Source organism: Phaseolus vulgaris, chromosome 5 (genome assembly GCF_000499845.2).
Source record: "Phaseolus vulgaris cultivar G19833 chromosome 5, P. vulgaris v2.0, whole genome shotgun sequence".
NCBI lineage: Eukaryota > Viridiplantae > Streptophyta > Magnoliopsida > Fabales > Fabaceae > Phaseolus > Phaseolus vulgaris.
Window position 1 is genome coordinate 19819365 of NC_023755.2, and position 17969 is coordinate 19837333.

General features: G+C 28.5%; 2 protein-coding genes and 1 non-coding gene across 3 annotated transcripts; 2 read left to right on the top strand and 1 right to left on the bottom strand.

Annotated features, from left to right (window-relative positions):
* The first annotated feature begins 638 nt into the window (after positions 1 to 638).
* On the top strand, positions 639 to 2845 carry LOC137835259 (pathogen-related protein). Its single transcript, XM_068643686.1, has 4 exons — positions 639 to 858; positions 940 to 1072; positions 1573 to 1871; positions 2426 to 2845. The coding sequence occupies exons 1-4, from the start codon at positions 739 to 741 to the stop codon at positions 2576 to 2578; spliced, it is 705 nt and encodes a 234-aa protein (XP_068499787.1). The 5' UTR covers positions 639 to 738; the 3' UTR covers positions 2579 to 2845.
* Positions 2846 to 12849: 10004 nt separating this feature from the next.
* TRNAE-CUC (transfer RNA glutamic acid (anticodon CUC)) lies at positions 12850 to 12922 on the top strand. Its single transcript has one exon. It is a non-coding gene; the product is annotated as a tRNA-Glu (tRNA).
* Positions 12923 to 13577: 655 nt separating this feature from the next.
* Positions 13578 to 17461, bottom strand: LOC137835260 (ras-related protein RABA1b). The gene is made up of 2 exons (XM_068643687.1): positions 17022 to 17461; positions 13578 to 14267 (listed from the first exon to the last, which is right to left on the bottom strand). Exons 1-2 carry the CDS (start codon positions 17240 to 17242, stop codon positions 13835 to 13837), a joined length of 654 nt encoding a protein of 217 aa, XP_068499788.1. The 5' UTR covers positions 17243 to 17461; the 3' UTR covers positions 13578 to 13834.
* Positions 17462 to 17969: the final 508 nt, after the last annotated feature.

A 17969-nucleotide genomic window follows, 5' to 3' on the forward strand; every position in this document is an offset into this window, starting at 1 on the left:
AATTTTGATTTAGTATATCAAAAAACATAATTATAAAACTTCTTCGTAATATAAAATTGATTATTGATATTTATTACTTTTTTTTAATATTTTAAAATATTTTATATTAAATTTGATGTGGGTTTCCTGCTTTTAAAGTGTACTTGAATTATAGACTCGTCAGAATTTATATATAATATTTTATTTAAAATACTCATATAATCAACGGTATATTAGCTAATAAAAAAGTATTTATGTATAAAAGTAAATATGAATAATTTTGTTTTTGTTATAAGAGATTAATATTATAAAATATATGCCAATTCAATTTGAGTTCTTAATTCTCTTTTAATAATTTCTTTGTTGTCCTACATAATGATAAATCCTAATTTGAGATCTCAAACTTATTTTTAGTGAATCATGGTTTATCTGTTAATTGCTTTCATAAACAACTTCTGTAAAAATTAAACTAATTTGCTCTAATGTTCTCAAATTCATTAATTAGTATAAACAGGAAAGGTGTGACGGGAATGGGATGTGGAAGCAATTAATTATGGAACCTCTAAAAGTTAAATTTATGTTTATAATTGGTCAGATAATCTTAAGATGCCAGAGAAAGTAATATATTTAATAAATACAAGGAAAGAAAACCTTATCTTATTGATTCAAAAGAGGCCATGAAAATGCCTATATAAGAACTCATGATGTAGTCTTATGATACAACTATAGCTGTTGGTTTTCTTGTCATATTAATTTGTCATGGCCAAAGACAGGTACAGATCTTTCTTGCATGATGAACCTGCAAACATCCAGTGGAGACATGGTGGCCCTCCCACTTATGATGCTGTGAACAAGCTTTTTGAACAAGGAAGAACCAAGGTGCAACAACCACCATACCCTCTTACCCATTTCCCCTCTCTCTCTGGAATATGTGTTCAATTTGTATTTGCATGTTTGCAGGAATGGCCAGAAGGATCATTGGAGGAGATAGTGCAAAATGCTATCAAGTCATGGGAGATGGAGCTCTCACACAAGATCCGTTTGCAGGATTTCAAGACAATAAACCCTGAGAAGTTCAAGCTATTTGTGAATGGTATGCACTTAAATATGTGTCAAATTTATTTCCTCTCCATCTTTTCCAATGTTAGGGGTTTTGATTTGATGGACAGATAGATAGATGGAGACTTTGCTTTAGCCCATTAATTATATTTTTTGTACTCTTTTGTAACACTATTTGATTAACTGCTATTCACATGATTAAAGGGGATGAATGAATGGATCAAAATTTCCTATGTATTTTTCACCTTGTACTTCTCATTAGACACCCTACTTCCATAATTCCACAATAAGGATCAAATTTTCCTCCATCCACAAACATGGATAATTAGTTAGTTCTGAAGCAAAAAGACATCTCCATGAGAAAGATCTTGTAACATCTTCATTTGTGTAAAAGTATTTTCTAGTAGGAGACAAGTTTTTCAATGGAATATGTGGTAATAAATGATAGTTGTATCACATAATTACATCAATCTTGTGCTGATTTTTCTGTTAGTAAATTAATTGTATGCTGTCTGCATAATGTTTCATTTGCAGGCAGGGAGGGATTATCTGGAGAGGAAACTCTGAAGCTGGGAAGTTATAATGCTTTGTTGCAAAGTTCTCTGCCAGAAGACCTGAAGCCTTACAAAGCTGATGAAGAGACTTTTGAATCATCTCATGAAGTCTTCAGATCAGCTTTTCCCAGAGGGTTTGCTTGGGAGGTGATAAAAGTTTATAGTGGACCTCCTGAAATTGCTTACAAATTTAGGCACTGGGGGTTCTTTGAAGGCCCTTATAAGGAATATGCCCCTACTGGGAAGATGGTCCAATTCTATGGCTTCGGAACTGTCAAGGTATTACTTTTACTATGTGTTTACATTCAGAAAATGGATTCTTGCCGTTAACTTACCATTGTCTGCTATCTCAAACCTTTTATAAAATATAACATGTTTCTATTTCAACATTAGAAATATAAAAAAACAAACGATGAAAACAAATGTTTCGAAGCAAAATAAATACCAGAATGTTCTGACAAAACTCTTTGGTAGGTTTAGAGAAAAACAAAAGTGTTCATGAACTAGTTTTCATTAGTTTTTAGGACAAAACTTAAATGAAACTAATGAATATTAAAATACACACAAAATTCTGATAGAACTACCGAATACTAAAGTAAATACAAAACTGCAATGAAACTACAAAATTCTAAAGAGAACAATACCTGTCAGCAAACTTAAGTTAAAACAAGTATGAAAACATTCAATCATTTGTGATAAAAACCAAAATTTCTGAGACAAACAAAATATCCCACCTAGTATTGACAGTTACTGATAGAATTATTTCAGTAATGGTCATAAAAAAACATTTTAATTAAGGGTTTATCACAATCATGACTCATGAATCTGCACAGGTGGATGACTCTTTGAAAGTTGAAGAGGTGGAAATTTATTATGACCCAGCTGAGATGCTCGGAGGCCTTATTTCAGGGAAGAACCCAAATCACCCCATGGAGGATGGCACCGAAGCTTCACCACCTTCCCAAGAATGTCCTTTCTCCAAATAGTTGCAATGATTTTAAGTGTAATGTCCATTGATTCAGATATACTTCTTGAATCAATTAATGTGGCAGCTGAGATTTGAAGAAAAATAATAGTACTTTCTGTGATGATGGTCCAGTGAATAAAATTGAAAAAATGTCAAAATGAATTAATTTTCCCCTTTGTTTGAAAGTTATGGCAAATCCATGTGCTATGTTGGAAAGTGATGTGTCTGTTTCACATTACTGATTTTAGAAGAAAATTTATAATATTTTCTATTATTTTTATGTGTACATTGCGGTAAATAAATTTGTGTATATATATGTGTGTAAATAATTAAAAATTAGGTAGAAAAAAAGTAACAATTGAAATGACAAAAAGAGTAATTAATATTGTCATGAATTTAAAAATAACAATTAAATAGAACAAACGATTTTAAAATATATGGTATTTAAAAAAGAACAAAGGGCGAGTTTCAATCAGAAACCAAAGAAGCTAATGTGGCAGCATTATTGTTGTTGAATGAAAGCAATTGAAATTGTTATACAGTGTTACTAGTTACTTAGACTACACCTACTATTCAGCATAAATTTTATTTCTTTATTGGTGTTATGATTATTTTAACTGTCTTTATGACACCAGTTAATAATGTAAAAATGTTAAATAGAAAAGTAAAACATATGTTTTCTTCATATTACAAAAAAGCCATGCTTATTTTGAAACAATTAAAACATTTCATAGCAGACATTGAATAGTTTTTAACAACCACCGTTTTAGAAATTATGTTCTACAGAGGAACATCACTTTGTGGTTACAATGTAGGCATTTTTCTCATAAAATGAAAATTTTTACAATCAGAGGAACACTTTCTATCATAATCCGGAAATTAGTATTCTGTAATCACCAAATATATGAAAAAGAAGCCTTAGTCAATATTTAAGTGTAAGCAATGCATGAGTTGCATTAAATTAATGCTTTCAGAAAGCCAGGAATGTGAAAATGTGTATGTAGTGGAGTAATCTAAAACTCCTCTAAAGGCCAACACATGAAAATCTATTTACTAATTCTTCAGATACATTAATAATATAAAAATAATGTCCAGTTCCTGCAGTGATAGTAGTGACACAAGTGAAGGCTAGCAAGCCTTTCCAATGAGCCGCAGAAAAGTTGGGAGAATATTAGTACATACCTCATGCTCTCAATAACCAGCTTTGCATTTTGAAAAAATATTTTTCTACCACGAAATGCATTTGTTTTTGCTGGTTGACTCTGATGACAAGCTCTAGTTTCGTCTGTCTCTTTACGAGTCCTCCTATCTCTTGTTGTTCTGAAACGTAGTTCTGTTGAAACAGAGGGACCCCTACCTGTTGATTGTACTCCGACGATCAAGTCAGTACAAGGCTTATACGAATTTAAGAAGTAGTAAGTTTCAGTCTTAGAAACAACGTACCTTTACCTGGGGTCTCAAGCCCCTTTTATAGCTTACCTCTTGTAACAATTTTCTCTCACGAGAATCTAATCTCAACTGAAAGCATACTCAGGAGCAACCCATTCTATTTAGGTGCGCCTTCTCCAAAGGTGCTACAACATAACAGAATCTTATCTCCAAGGAGTGCATAAAATAATAACAAAACAACCACCTGCCAACAAGGTACCAACTCATGTGCCAACATCAGGGGAACATTCTGCTCACATGGGCACCCTACTCATTGTGCAACATTATCTTTCGCTATACATGCAACTTAACCATTACGTGCCCTAATACCCATGCATTTAGGTTAAAAGAAAACATTTACTTGACTTATACACCACATGTACTAAATGTACCCCTAGGTTCACAAATACCCTTTATTGGTAGCCTTATGCTTACCTATAAAAGTTTATTTCAATTATGCCAAGACATGTTTACTAACCAAATTGTGCCTAACCACATGGCCCAACAACCGAGTTGACCTGCCTACGCCATGCACCGAGATCCGACCCCCGAGCACTAAGCCACGAGCACTATGTCCTGTACAACATTCAATAAAACACTTGATACAAGCATAAATTAATAAATGTATTGCTTATCTATAAATAATACAAATAAAACTCACTCACAGGGTAACAAATGACTCGTATCATTCACACGAAATTTCACTAAAAAAAATTCAAAAAAAAGTTTACCAAATGTAGAAAAACTGAAGGAAGGAACCAATCAAACGCTGGCAAATGGCGTAACCACATGAAGCCACGTACCGCTCATATAAACACCCATTCCTCCCACTCTCTTCATTCCTCTTTTCCTAAACCCTAACCCTCTGCATTCCCTCCAAAAATCTCTCACGTTTCTCTCCTTTGTTATGCTTATGTTTCACAAATTTGGCAACTGCACCATCTGCTTTCATCTCTTACCACCACTGCAAATCTCTTCTTTTTGATATTTTTGACTTGGCGCAATTTTTGAATTTTGAAATTGCAACGCCATGGGTTTTTGAGTTTATATAGGTTTTGATAATCAAAGATCCATTCATTCTCATTTCTTCTTTTCATTTTCTGAAGAACGGGTTATTATTTATCATTTCTTTTCTACATTGCTTGCTTTTATTTTTTCTGCCGATTCTCTTCATTTGTTTGTTACGTTTTTTCGCAACATTAATTTTGATTTTTTTGGGTTTTTTTTTTATCAAAGTTCCTTACTTTGATCTTTTCTACCAATTATTTTCATCTCTTTATTGGTTTGTTTGCTCCATTGTTCTTGATATTGTTGTTTCTGTGTTTGTCACGTTTTTCGCAACATAAAAATGATTTTTTTTTGTTTTCTTATCAAAGTTGCTTGCTTTTGATGTTTTTGTTGACTCTCTTCATCTCTTTTATGCTTTCTTTGCCCCACTGATCTTAATATTATTGCTTTTTCTGTTTGTTACGTTTATTCGCAACATAAAAATGATTTATTTTGGGTTTTCTTATCAAAGTTTCTTGCTTTTGATGTTTCTGTTGATTCTCTTCATCTCTTTTACGGTTTCTGTGATCCATTGTTCTTGATATTGTTGCTTATGTGTTTGTTACGTTGTTTCACAACATAAAAATGATTTTTTTTTTGTTTTCTGATCAAAGTTGCTTGCTTTTGATGTTTCTATCGATTCTTTTCATCTCTTTTACGGTTTCTTTGCTCCACTGATCTTGATATTGTTGCTTCTTTGTTTGTTATGTTTTTTCGCAACATAAAAATGACTTATTTTGGGTTCTCTTACCAAAGTTTCTTACTTTTGATGTTTCTATTGATTCTCTTCATCTCTTTTACGGTTTCTTTGCTCCATTGTTCTTGATATTGTTGCTTTTGTGTTTATCACATTGTTTCACAACATAAAAATGTTTTTTTTTTGTTTTCTTATCAAAGTTGCTTGCTTTTGATGTTTCTGTCGATTCTCTTCGTCTCTTTTACGGTTTCTTTGCTTCACTATTCTTGATATTTTTGCTTCTCTGTTTGTTATGTTTTTTCGCAATTCAAATTTCAAATCTGAATTTAATTTTGATAAAGTTTGGAGCCTTTTTTTTTAGTATTTTTATGTGATAGATGTTCTTCATCCTGGAATATTGCTCTTTCTTCTTGGACTGCTCTTTCTTTTTTCTGTGCACACAAGATTGAAAAATGCAAATGTATATGGTTCTTCATCTGCTTTCTGAAGTATAACGTAAAATAACTGAAAACTTATTTTGATTTATTCTGTGCAGGCACGATTTGAAGATAAAAAGGTTTTTGCTACCATGTACTGCAACACAAATTACAGTCATGTTTGATTTGGAGATATGAAGATGTTCTCTAAAGTAGGGGTGACAAAGTGGGGTGGGTCGTGCAGGCTGGCCTGCGACCCGCTGATAAAACGTGGGGCGGGTTGCTTATTTCAACCCGCTGGCCTGCTTAGGCCCGCCCCGTATAACCCGCAGCCTGCGCATGCTAAGTGTGGGGCGGGACGGGTTGGCCCGCATAACTTTAAAATATAGAAATTCTTTTATGCACCTCCACATTTTCTTCATGTAGTCTCATATTTCACATTTCGAAAATTTTAATAACATCTTACTATGCATGTCTCGTGAAAATAATATTATGAGACCATTTATCTAATGTATCTAAATAAAAAAATTCAAATTTTTTATTCAAATAATTATTTTTTAAAAAAATATATCTTATGTAGGCTGACCCACAGACTCGCGGGCCAACCCTTATGCTGGGCGGGTTAGAAAAACCAACCTGCAGATTCTATGCGAGACAGGCCAACCCGACCTGCTTTTTTCGGGCCAAGTGCGGGACGGGCCAGCCCGCCATCTCTACTCTAAAGACATCAATATGTGGATTCAGTCATGTATGTTGCGCACATTAATGAAGTATTAGTATTATCTGAATTTGTAGCATGGATTGTAATTTGTGCTGGTAATAATATCATAATTGTTGTGAGTGCACATAAATTGTTGTATTAGTATCATGAAAAGTTGTAGGAAATTGTTAGCAAATGATGTAATTTTAATCTCAATAAACCTCTTCTGTACTCATATTAAGAAAATCTATAAAAATTGAAAGATTCATCATAGATCTTCTTAATGCAATTGTGTGTGATTCTCATTAAAATAGACTAATATGAAATTGAGAAATGATATAAGGATAAATACAAAAACTTAAATTATTTTATTTCCTACTTAAATAAAAATCTAAAATAAAAAAAATTATGAGTTTTTAAAATCCTAAATAAATATAAGTCCCAAAAAATTTAATTTCATTCTTAACAAAAATGTAAAATCAATAAAATTCTTAAATTATTTAATGTCATTCTTAAATAAAAATCCAAATTAATTAAATTTCAATGTTTTAAAAAAAATTTCTAAATAAATACAAATTCTAAATTATTTTATTTCCTACATAAATAATAAGTTATAAATAAATACAAATTCTTAAATTATTCAAAATTTTAAACAAATATAAATCCTAAATTACTTAATGTCATATTTATATAAAATATCTTAAATAAATAAAATTCTTAAATTATTTAAAATAATAATAAATACTAATTCTAAATTATTTAATTTCCCTCTTAAATGAAAATTAGAAATATTTTTTTCTAGAATATCCAAAATCCTAAATAAATACAAATTCTAACTTATTTTATGTCATATATAACTAAAATCTCAAATAAATAAAAATCCTCTCAAATAAATAAAAATCCTAAGTAAATACAAATCTGAAATTATTTTATTTCATAACTATATAGAAATATAAAATAAATAAAATTTATAATATTTTCAAAATCCCAAATAAATAAAAACCCAAACATTTGTAATATCATTTATAAATAAAAATAAAAAGTAATAAAAATCTTAAATTATTCAAAATCCTAAATATATCAATATCCTAAATTATTTAATGTCATTCTTGATAAAACTCTAAAATTAATAAAATTTCTCTATTTCCCAAAATCCTAAACAAATACAAATCCTAAATTGTTTTGTTTTCTACTTAAATAATAATTTAAAAGAAATAAAATTTCTAAATTTTTTAAAATCCTAAATAAATATGAAATCTAAATTATTGAATGTTCTACTTAAATAAAAATCTAAAATAAATCAAATTTCAAAATTATTCAAAATCCTAAATAAATACTTACCTAAATTATTTAATGTCATATTTAAATACAGATTTGAAATAAATGAAATTCATAAATTATTCAAAATCTTAAATAAATACAAATCTAAATAATATAAATTATTTAATGTCCTACTTAAACTAAAAAATTTCAATAAATAAAAATTTTAAATTATTCAAACTTTTAAATAAATATAAATCCTAAATTATTAAATGTTATACTTAAGTAAAAATGTGAAATAAAAAAAAAATTCTAAATTATTCAAAATCCTATATAAATACAAATTCTAACTTATTTTATGTAATACACTTAAATAAAAATCTCAAATAAATAAATTTTCTAAGTTTTTAAAAATCTTAAATTATTTTATGTCCTAAATAAATAAAAATCTAAAATAAATAAAATTTATAAGTTTTTCAAAATCCTAAATTAATAAGAATTCAAAAAAGGTTTAGGACCTTCTCAAATAAAAAATTAAAAGTTAAAAAAATTCCCAAAATTATTAATTTCATTCTTAAACAAAAATCTAAAATTAATAAAATTTCTAAGTTTTTAAAAATCCCAAATTATTGTATTTCCTACTTAAATAATAATATAAAATAAATAAAATTTCTAAAATTTTCAAAATCCTAAATAAATTCAAAAGCTAAATTATTTAATGTTTTACTTAAAAAAATCAGAAATAAATTAAATTCCTAAATTATTCAAAATTACTAAAAAATTGAAACCCTAAAAATTTAATATCTTACGTAAATACAATTGTTAAATTATTCAAAATCTGAAATAAATACAATTTTAAAATATTTAATGTCCAACTTAAATAAAATCTGAAATAAAAAAATAAAAAAATTTAGAGCGGGATGGAAAGATTTTGATTATTCTTGAAAAATTTATTTATTTACTTGTATTATTTATGTTTATGCATTGTTTATATTAAGTGTAGTAAGTTTAATTTTCTTTTAATTATTAGTATATGGTGATGTTTATTTCTTATTATTAATAGTTGCCTTGTAATTTTTATATTTCTTTTCTTATTTACATGTACATTTATATTTATAATTATAAAAAATTATATTTATTATACAAAATAGTGAAATAAAATGTACAAAATAAATCAAAAAAATTTGAATGAGGATGAAATAATTTATGTATGTTAAATAACTTCAAAGAATGTGATAAAATTGTTTTTGAAAGAGAGGTTAACATACAAAATAATAAAATTTGAGTTATTCACCTTTTAGAATAATTGTTTATCGTTCCTTACTTTTCACAAAAAATTGTATTAATATGTTTAGTTTTTATTTATTTTCATATGCTGATGTTTATTTATTATATATTAATATCTGTTTGTAACTTTTTTATTTATTTTCTTATTTACATTTACATTTACATTTATATATATATATATATATAATTATATAAATTATATTTTTATACAAAATAGTGAAAGAAAACGCGTCAAATAAATAAAAAAAAAACTTAGAACGAATGAAAGAATTTTAATTACTTCAAAAAAAGTGATAAGATTGATTTTGAAACCGAGGTTAACATACCAAATAATTAAATTTGAGTGATTCGGGATGAATAATTTTTTTACATAACTGTTTTACTTACTTTCCTCAAAATTTGTGTCAATTTGTTATTATATGGACAATTTAATTATTTATGTTATGCATTGTTTATATTAATTTTAGAATGTTTAGTTTTGTTATTTGTTCGCATATGCTGATATTTATTTATTATATATTAATATTTGTTTGTAAGTTTTTATTTTATTTTTTATTTTAATTTTCATTTAGTAATTTATATATATAATTATATAAATTATATTTTTATACAAAATCGTGAAAGAAAACATGACAAATAAATCAACAAAACTTGGAGCGGGATGAAAAAAAACTATGTATGTTAAATGACTTCAAAGATGGTGATAAAATTGTTTTTGAAAAAGAGGTTAACATACAAAATTATGAAATTCGAGTTATTCACCTTTTAGAATGAATTATTTTTTTACATAATTGTTTATTATTTCTTACTTTCCTAAAAAAATTGTCTCAATTTGTTGATACTTGAACAATTTATTTATTTACTTGTATTATTTATGTTTATGCATTGTTCATATTAATTTTAGTATGTTTTAGTTTTTTATTTATTTGCATATGCTAATGTTTATTTCTTATATATTAATATTTGTTATGTAATTTTTTATTTATATATAATTATATAAATTATATTTTTATACAAAATAGTGAAAGAAAACGCGCCAAATAAATCAACAAAGCTTACAGTGGGATGAAAAAAAAATTGTATGTTACTTTGTTCAAAATTTGTCAGTTTGTTGATATTTCAACAATTTATTTATTTACGTGTACTATTTATGTTTATGCATTATTTGTATTAATTTTAGTATTTTTATTTATTTCTTTGTTTATGTTTGATGTTTATTTCTTATATGTAAATTTGGTCCCAATATTTTTTAAAATGATTCAATTTTATCACAACACATGTAATTCAATATGCATTTTGAGTAAACATTGAGGTGAATTATTTTATTTATTTTCTTATTTACATTTACATTTATATATATATATATATTTAATTATATAAATTATATTTTTATACAAAATTGTGAAAGAAAACGCGCAAAATAAGTCAACAAAACTTAGAGAGAGATAGAAGAATTTATGTATGTTAAATGACTTACAAGAAGACGATAAGATCATTTTAGAAGCATGTTAAAATACCAAATAATGAAATTCGATTTATTCGCATTTTAGGATAAATCATTTTTTTACAGTTTATTGTTACTTATTTATTTTCTCAAAATTTGTGTCATTTTGTTGATTGTTGAACAATTTATTTATTTACGTATACTATTTATGTTTATGCATTGTTTATATTAATTTTAGTATCTTTATTTTATTTATTTATTCATATATGTTGATGTTTATTTCTTACATATCAATATTTTCTTTGTAATTAATTTATTTATTTTCTTATTTACATTTATATTTATATATATATATATATTTAATTGTATGAATTATATTTTTATACAAAATAGCGAAAGAAAATACGCCTAATAAATCAATAAAATTTGAGCGGGATCGAAGAACATTTGTATGTTAAATGACTTTAAAGAAGACGATAAAATTGTTTTTGAAGCAAAACTAACATACCAAATAATGAAATTCGAGTTATTCGCCTTTTAGAATAATTTTTTTTAACATAAATGTTTATTATTACTTATTTTCCTCAAAATTTGTGTCAATTTGTTAATAATTGAACAATTTATTTATCTATGTTTATTATTTATGTTTATGCATGATTTAGTATGTTTAATTTTTTTATTTATTCGTATATGCTGATTTTTATTTCTTATATATTAATATTTTTTTTCTAAATTTTTTATTTTTTATTTTTTTTCTTATTTACATTATATATATTTAATTATATAAATTATATTTTTATACAAAATAGTGAAAGAAAACGCGTCAAATAAATCAACAAAACTTGGAGCGGGATAAAAGAATTTATATATGTTAAATGACTTTAAAATAGATGATAAAATTATTTTTTGAATGAAATTTAAGTTATTTATCATAAATATTTTTTTACAGATTATTATTATTTACTTTAATGAGCTTTAAAGTAATATAATATATTGTTTATTGTTGATTAAATAATGGAAGATACACATATTACTATATGAATATATATATATATATATATATATTATTTTATTTTACTTTTATAATAATAGTTTAAATCTTAAGTAAACTGTTATTTTTTTTATCTAATTTTTACTTTAATATTTTATTTATTATTGTATTTAATTTTTTATTTATTGTAAATATATTTATAAGAATGTTGTTAAATTCTATAATTTATTTAATTTATTAATATTGTAATAAATGTAATATTATAGTTTTTGTTATTGTTATTTTTCTTATAAAATACCCGTGTTGTGCACCGGTACAAGTCTAGTTATACTAGATTAGTCATACAAAATCAATATATAAAGTATACTGTTTGTACCTATCAGTTATCCTCTATGAAGTTCAGACACTTCTCTTAAATGGTGTGTGGGTTATCAGACACCGACACTCGTATGACACCTGTAGTACACGTATCTGTGAAGTGTCAAATTCAAGTAGTATTTGTTAGATTTCTGACAATTCTAATATAGTTCTAACACAATTTTAAAAAGAAAAAATATATTAATTTTCTAAAAATTCAAATTTTATTGTATAAATTGTTATTATGATTATAAAAATAAGAAAAAAATTCTTGTGAACCAGTCATGAAAAACATCTTTTTCTCTAAAAATTAATTTGAAACATATTTGTGCATATAAATCTTTATTGTCAATTTATATAATTCATAATTATATAAAATATAGATCCATGTCCCCGTATTCTACATTTTAGAAATTTTACGTATCTTCGTATCCATGCCCATGTCGTATCAGTATCCGTGTCAGTGCTAAATAGGTTATCTCTGATGAAGATTGAAATACCAAAAGAAAAGGAAAGGCATTTTGTAGGACAAAAATATGTGGATCATGCAAGGTCATAACTCTCCCAGGGCCCCCTACCTTGCCCTCCCTAACACTGTCTATTGGAAAATCTGATTTATAGTTCATTTGTTATATACTCTAAGCCCGCTGTAATCTTAATAATTCCGTTGTAGTCTAGTTGGTCAGGATATTCGGCTCTCACCCGAAAGACCCGGGTTCAAGTCCCGGCAACGGAATATTTCTTTTTCTATGGAATTGTTTATAAATAAAAATAATATATTTTCTAAAATTGATTTATACACCGCTATAATAACTGTGTAAGAAACATCCTCCAATATTTCTTATGTTTTTCTAACGATCCCAAGTGGCTATACTCTGCAAGCTTTCTTCTAAATATTTCTTAGAATAATGTTTCTAAAATTTGTCAGATACCCAAATCTCTTCATAACCAAAGCGGCGCTCTAACTATATAAATCGCATTTCTCGTCTATAATGATATTTTGGATGAGAGAATAAAAAGGAATAGATATGACGATGATAAAATTAAAGAATATACTTTGTTTAGATATACAGAAGGAAAGAAAAAAGAACGAGTGAAAGAATTTCTCTTCACTCTTTTAAGTGAGGAGAAAAAAAGAGTAAATATAAATAAATTATATAAAAATACTTTGATAATAGCTAAAAGATGTAATTTTTTAATTTAATACTTTGTCCTAAAATTATTTATTACTTTTAAAAGTTGTATATACTTTTTTTCCTGTTTCTGTCGACTGTATTTCTAGTTAACCAAACAAGGTTTTTGAAACTTAGCTCCATCATTATAGTGTGATCTCACCAAGAGTCTGAGTTGTTGAACCATAAGAAGATAATAGTAGGACAGAAAACCTTAAATGAGACAATAGCTTCAATTAATTCTTTGCATGTGAAAACATTTGAAAAACAATAATAACAGCACTACAACAAGACTAGCAATCAACTTTCTTCCACAGCAGCTCCTATTGAAACACCAAACTTAGTTTTTAAGGTTACAGAAAGAGTCTAACATGCTATGACATTAAATATCACTTTTCTTCTAGTTCGTATTTCTCAGAATATTACACGTACAACAGAGCCGATACCAACCAATTCAACAACTACGTTTTCCATCCTCAGCTTGAGCAGCATCCAACTCTCTTCAAAGCAGACACATCATTTTTCAGGTCAATTTTCTCCCCTTTGGCAGGCACAGACGCTGTTCCATTCTCAACACCCTCTACTGCTTTCTTGCTAACAATGCGGTAGATTTGAGTTAGAACTTCAGCAAATGCATTCTCTACATTGGTGGCCTCCAGAGCTGAGGTTTCCATAAAGTAAAGTGATTCTTTCTCAGCATACGACTTCCCATCTTCTGTTGTAACAGCTACCAGGTGGCGAAGGTCTGATTTGTTTCCAACAAGCATCACCACAATGTTGGCGTCTGTGTGATTTCGCAGCTCTTTCAGCCATCTGTCAACATTCTCGAATGTTGCATGGCGAGTAACATCGTACACCAGAAGCGCACCAACTGCGCCACGGTAGTAAGCACTGGTGATGGCACGATACCTACAAAAATAAATAGTGTGAATCAACAAGATGCAAGTTTGTGGGAAGTCAATTTACAAGTTTGGTGAACTTGATACACGTGATTAATCACAACAATGGGTGGTTATGAAGCAACGTAGACCAACGTTCATTGAGGTGATAATGGCAAGAGAACAGAAACCAAGCAGGACACATTTGTGACATTGGTATTCAACTTGAATAAGAATGCAAGACCATACCCAGAATTTGAAAATAGGATAATCCATATTAGACAATTCTTTTATACAAAGATTAAGGTCCATACAAAGTCAGTGATGCATATGAAAAAGACTGAAAAGAGCATATCTTAATTTTCTTTCACTACTATTAATTTAATTTGTATATCATATTTCAAACAAGTACTCATCAAAAGATTAGGGTTGTTCAATAGCAGTAGAACATGAAATAAAATGAAGGCATCTTTTATTTTTACCCCTTCAAGGAATATATTATAGGACAGACTTTCCTGGAAAAATACATAATTTCATCAATATATCAAGTATATATTAATAAATTAAGTGGTACAAGAACTGTTGATCTCTGCCACCTATCCACGGTTTCATATAGAAATATCATTTCAGTCTTTCAGATGCAATGCAACAAAAAGTTTCCAATGCACACTTTCAGTCAATCACAAGGTCTACAGTGATATATGCAGTAAAAATTCAACAATACTTTATTCTTACCAGTATAGGTGGTGCTATAAGGGTTTTGGTTGGGAGGAAGGGGAGAAATGAAGAATCTTTTCAAGGAAATTTTGATGAAGAACGAGCTACAGTTTGTTGAACTATTGAAGGGAAATAATTGACAGTAAATATATGGGCCAAAATATTGACACTACAATATACACTTCCAGGTATGTCTCTGAACTAATTTGGAAATTTTCAAATAGGTCCCTAAACTATTTTTTTTATTGGATCCCTAAACGAAAAAAAGTAGGTCCCCAGAGTTATTTTTTGGCAGCTTGAAACTGCTAGAAAATACAATTTATGGCAGTTTTAAAAGCCCTGGGGACTCAATTAAAAAATTGCAAAATCAAGGAACCTAATTAAAATAATTAGTTAAAGGGCCTGCTTGAAAATTTCCAGAGTTAATGGACCTGCTTAAAAATTTAACCAAATTATTACCATTATTTAATAAGAACAGCAAGGATGACGTTGAGTGATTTAAATATCATTGATGTGTCAGCCTATAAGCTTACAGATATAATTTCCTTGAGTATAAAACAGAACTTGTTTATTTTATAAGACTCATTAACCTCACCAGACTTTCCACAAAATGCAATGATAGCCAACAAGGAGTATGATTAATTACTCAAGTACGTAACCCAAGAAAAGGTCAAAACTCAACTTTTCAAGGGATCTTTCATATAACATGTATTAAATGAAAACTATATAATCAATTTCTATTGGCATATGCTTAATAAAGGCATGCTTGATTTTATTTTGCAAAACCAGGCCAAAGTTCATCTGAGATCACACATGATCAAAGCCCAGACATATATATACATATTTCAAACCCTTCCCAAGCTATAAGGTAGAAATGAGAAAGCTAAAGTTCAACCTATTTACCCATAGAACTAAGATCTAAAAGGAAGAAATTTGCACAATAATCCCAAGGTCAGATCATGAAGAAAATAATACTAAAAATAAAATCGTAGAAAATTTTAAGTTTTGCAGATTCGGAATATCCACTTACAGAGAAATAGAGTATAAATAGTTTAAGTTAACACAGGAGGATCATATTTTATTTTCAATAGCAACACCTGCCATAAAAGACAATAAGATATTTAAACAAATAGTGAAAAGAGGAATTACTGATGCATACACAACAGTAGATAGCCTTTTCTCAAGAAGGAAAACCCGTGCAATGAAGCATTGTTTGTGCATGAGCCATTACAAGACCCAAATGTAGTACAAACTACAATCTAGTCAGATATCAATAAGTTATTAGTCAAGTTCAATTGAATTAAGTGACCATCCTATTCAATGCATTTCAAATTCAAGTGTTACACAAACTTCTATTTTGAGACCATACAAACCACGAGTTTCAATCCCATCCCATCATCCAATTCATTGTTGAAACCCCATTTAACAAATTTGACCATGTCAACACTCACAGACAAGATGCCAAACTCATAAAATAACACAGCAACACATCATCAGGTAATAATCTATTCCCATTTCACACCAACAGCGCATCAAAGAATTGAATCACATGACATCAACAACATCCGATTCACTCCATTTTCTAAACACTACATCGCCTCACTGACGGTCCCACTTCCACCGCCGATCTCAAAAGCACAAAACCCAAACCGACTCCACAAACCAAATCTAGCACAAGCAATAACACTAACTAACCGAATTGGCTGATTCCACAAACACACACTTCACTTACACTTCTAAAATTATAGCGAGCTTCCACACTAGATCACGATCCCCCCAATTATGCAACAAAAACAATATCATACCCTCTTCCCACTTATACTACATGGATCACAAAACAACATTAAACTCAGCTAAGTAAAACAAAAAACAAACCAACAAAAACCCAGTTGAACATACGCAAAATTAGATCCACCCAAATAAACCAACCCTTCAAATAATCACTTTTTTCCCATTACTGTTGACCATTTAAAAGTAGGGTTTTTGACTTGAAACAAGGGTACCCATTAGTGTGTTAAGCATGATCTTGCATTGTGGGAAGGGAAAGGAAAGGGAGAAGGGGCAAAACCTTTCTTGGCCCGCGGTGTCCCAGATCTGGGCCTTGATGACTTTGGAATCGACGTTCAAGGTGCGAGTGGCGAACTCGACGCCAATGGTGGACTTGGACTCCAAGTTAAACTCGTTCTTGGTGAAGCGAGAAAGCAGGTTGGACTTGCCGACGCCGGAGTCTCCGATGAGGACAACCTTGAAGAGGTAGTCGTAGTCGTCGTCGGCTCTGTAACCCGCCATTGGTGGTGTTGCTGCAGCGTGCTCTGTTATCTGCTGTGAATGCGAAAAAAGGGAAGCAAAGGAAAGAAGAGAGGAATGCAAAGAAGGAAAGAAAGAAAAAGCAGAGAATGTGAAAAGAAAACGCTTAAAAAAGCGTCACTCACTCACTCACTCACTCATCAAATCATTTTCTTATTTTCTTTTTTGTCTTTGTTTTGATTCGCACGTACTGGTGAGACTAGTTTGGTGTTTTGGAGATGAATGGTACTCATGTTTTGATTTTTGCTTTTTTTTTGTTAAAGTCATTTAGTTGACACTTTAAATAATTGAGATAAATTATATTGATTTCTCTTGTATACTAGATATATCAATATTAATATCATGTATAGTTATATTGTTAAATTAAAAATAAATATACCTATAATTAAACTTGTTTTATTAAGTAAGATTTTGGGATCAAAAAATAAAAAAATATTTGTTAAATTAAAAAATATATAATAGGACATTTTATAACTTTTATTTATATAAACTTGCGTGGACATGTGGGCAGAAAAATAATTAACATGCATAGTAACATATGCAAAAGGTTTAATATAAACTAATACTTTTATGAATGAAAAAAATACATAACTATAAAGCACACTAAAATGAATGCCGAAGAGAAATTCATTGTAATTTAATTAAGTACACTGGGGATGTAAATAACTTTTATATTCTCCTCTAAACATAAATTATTCTGTATAATAAA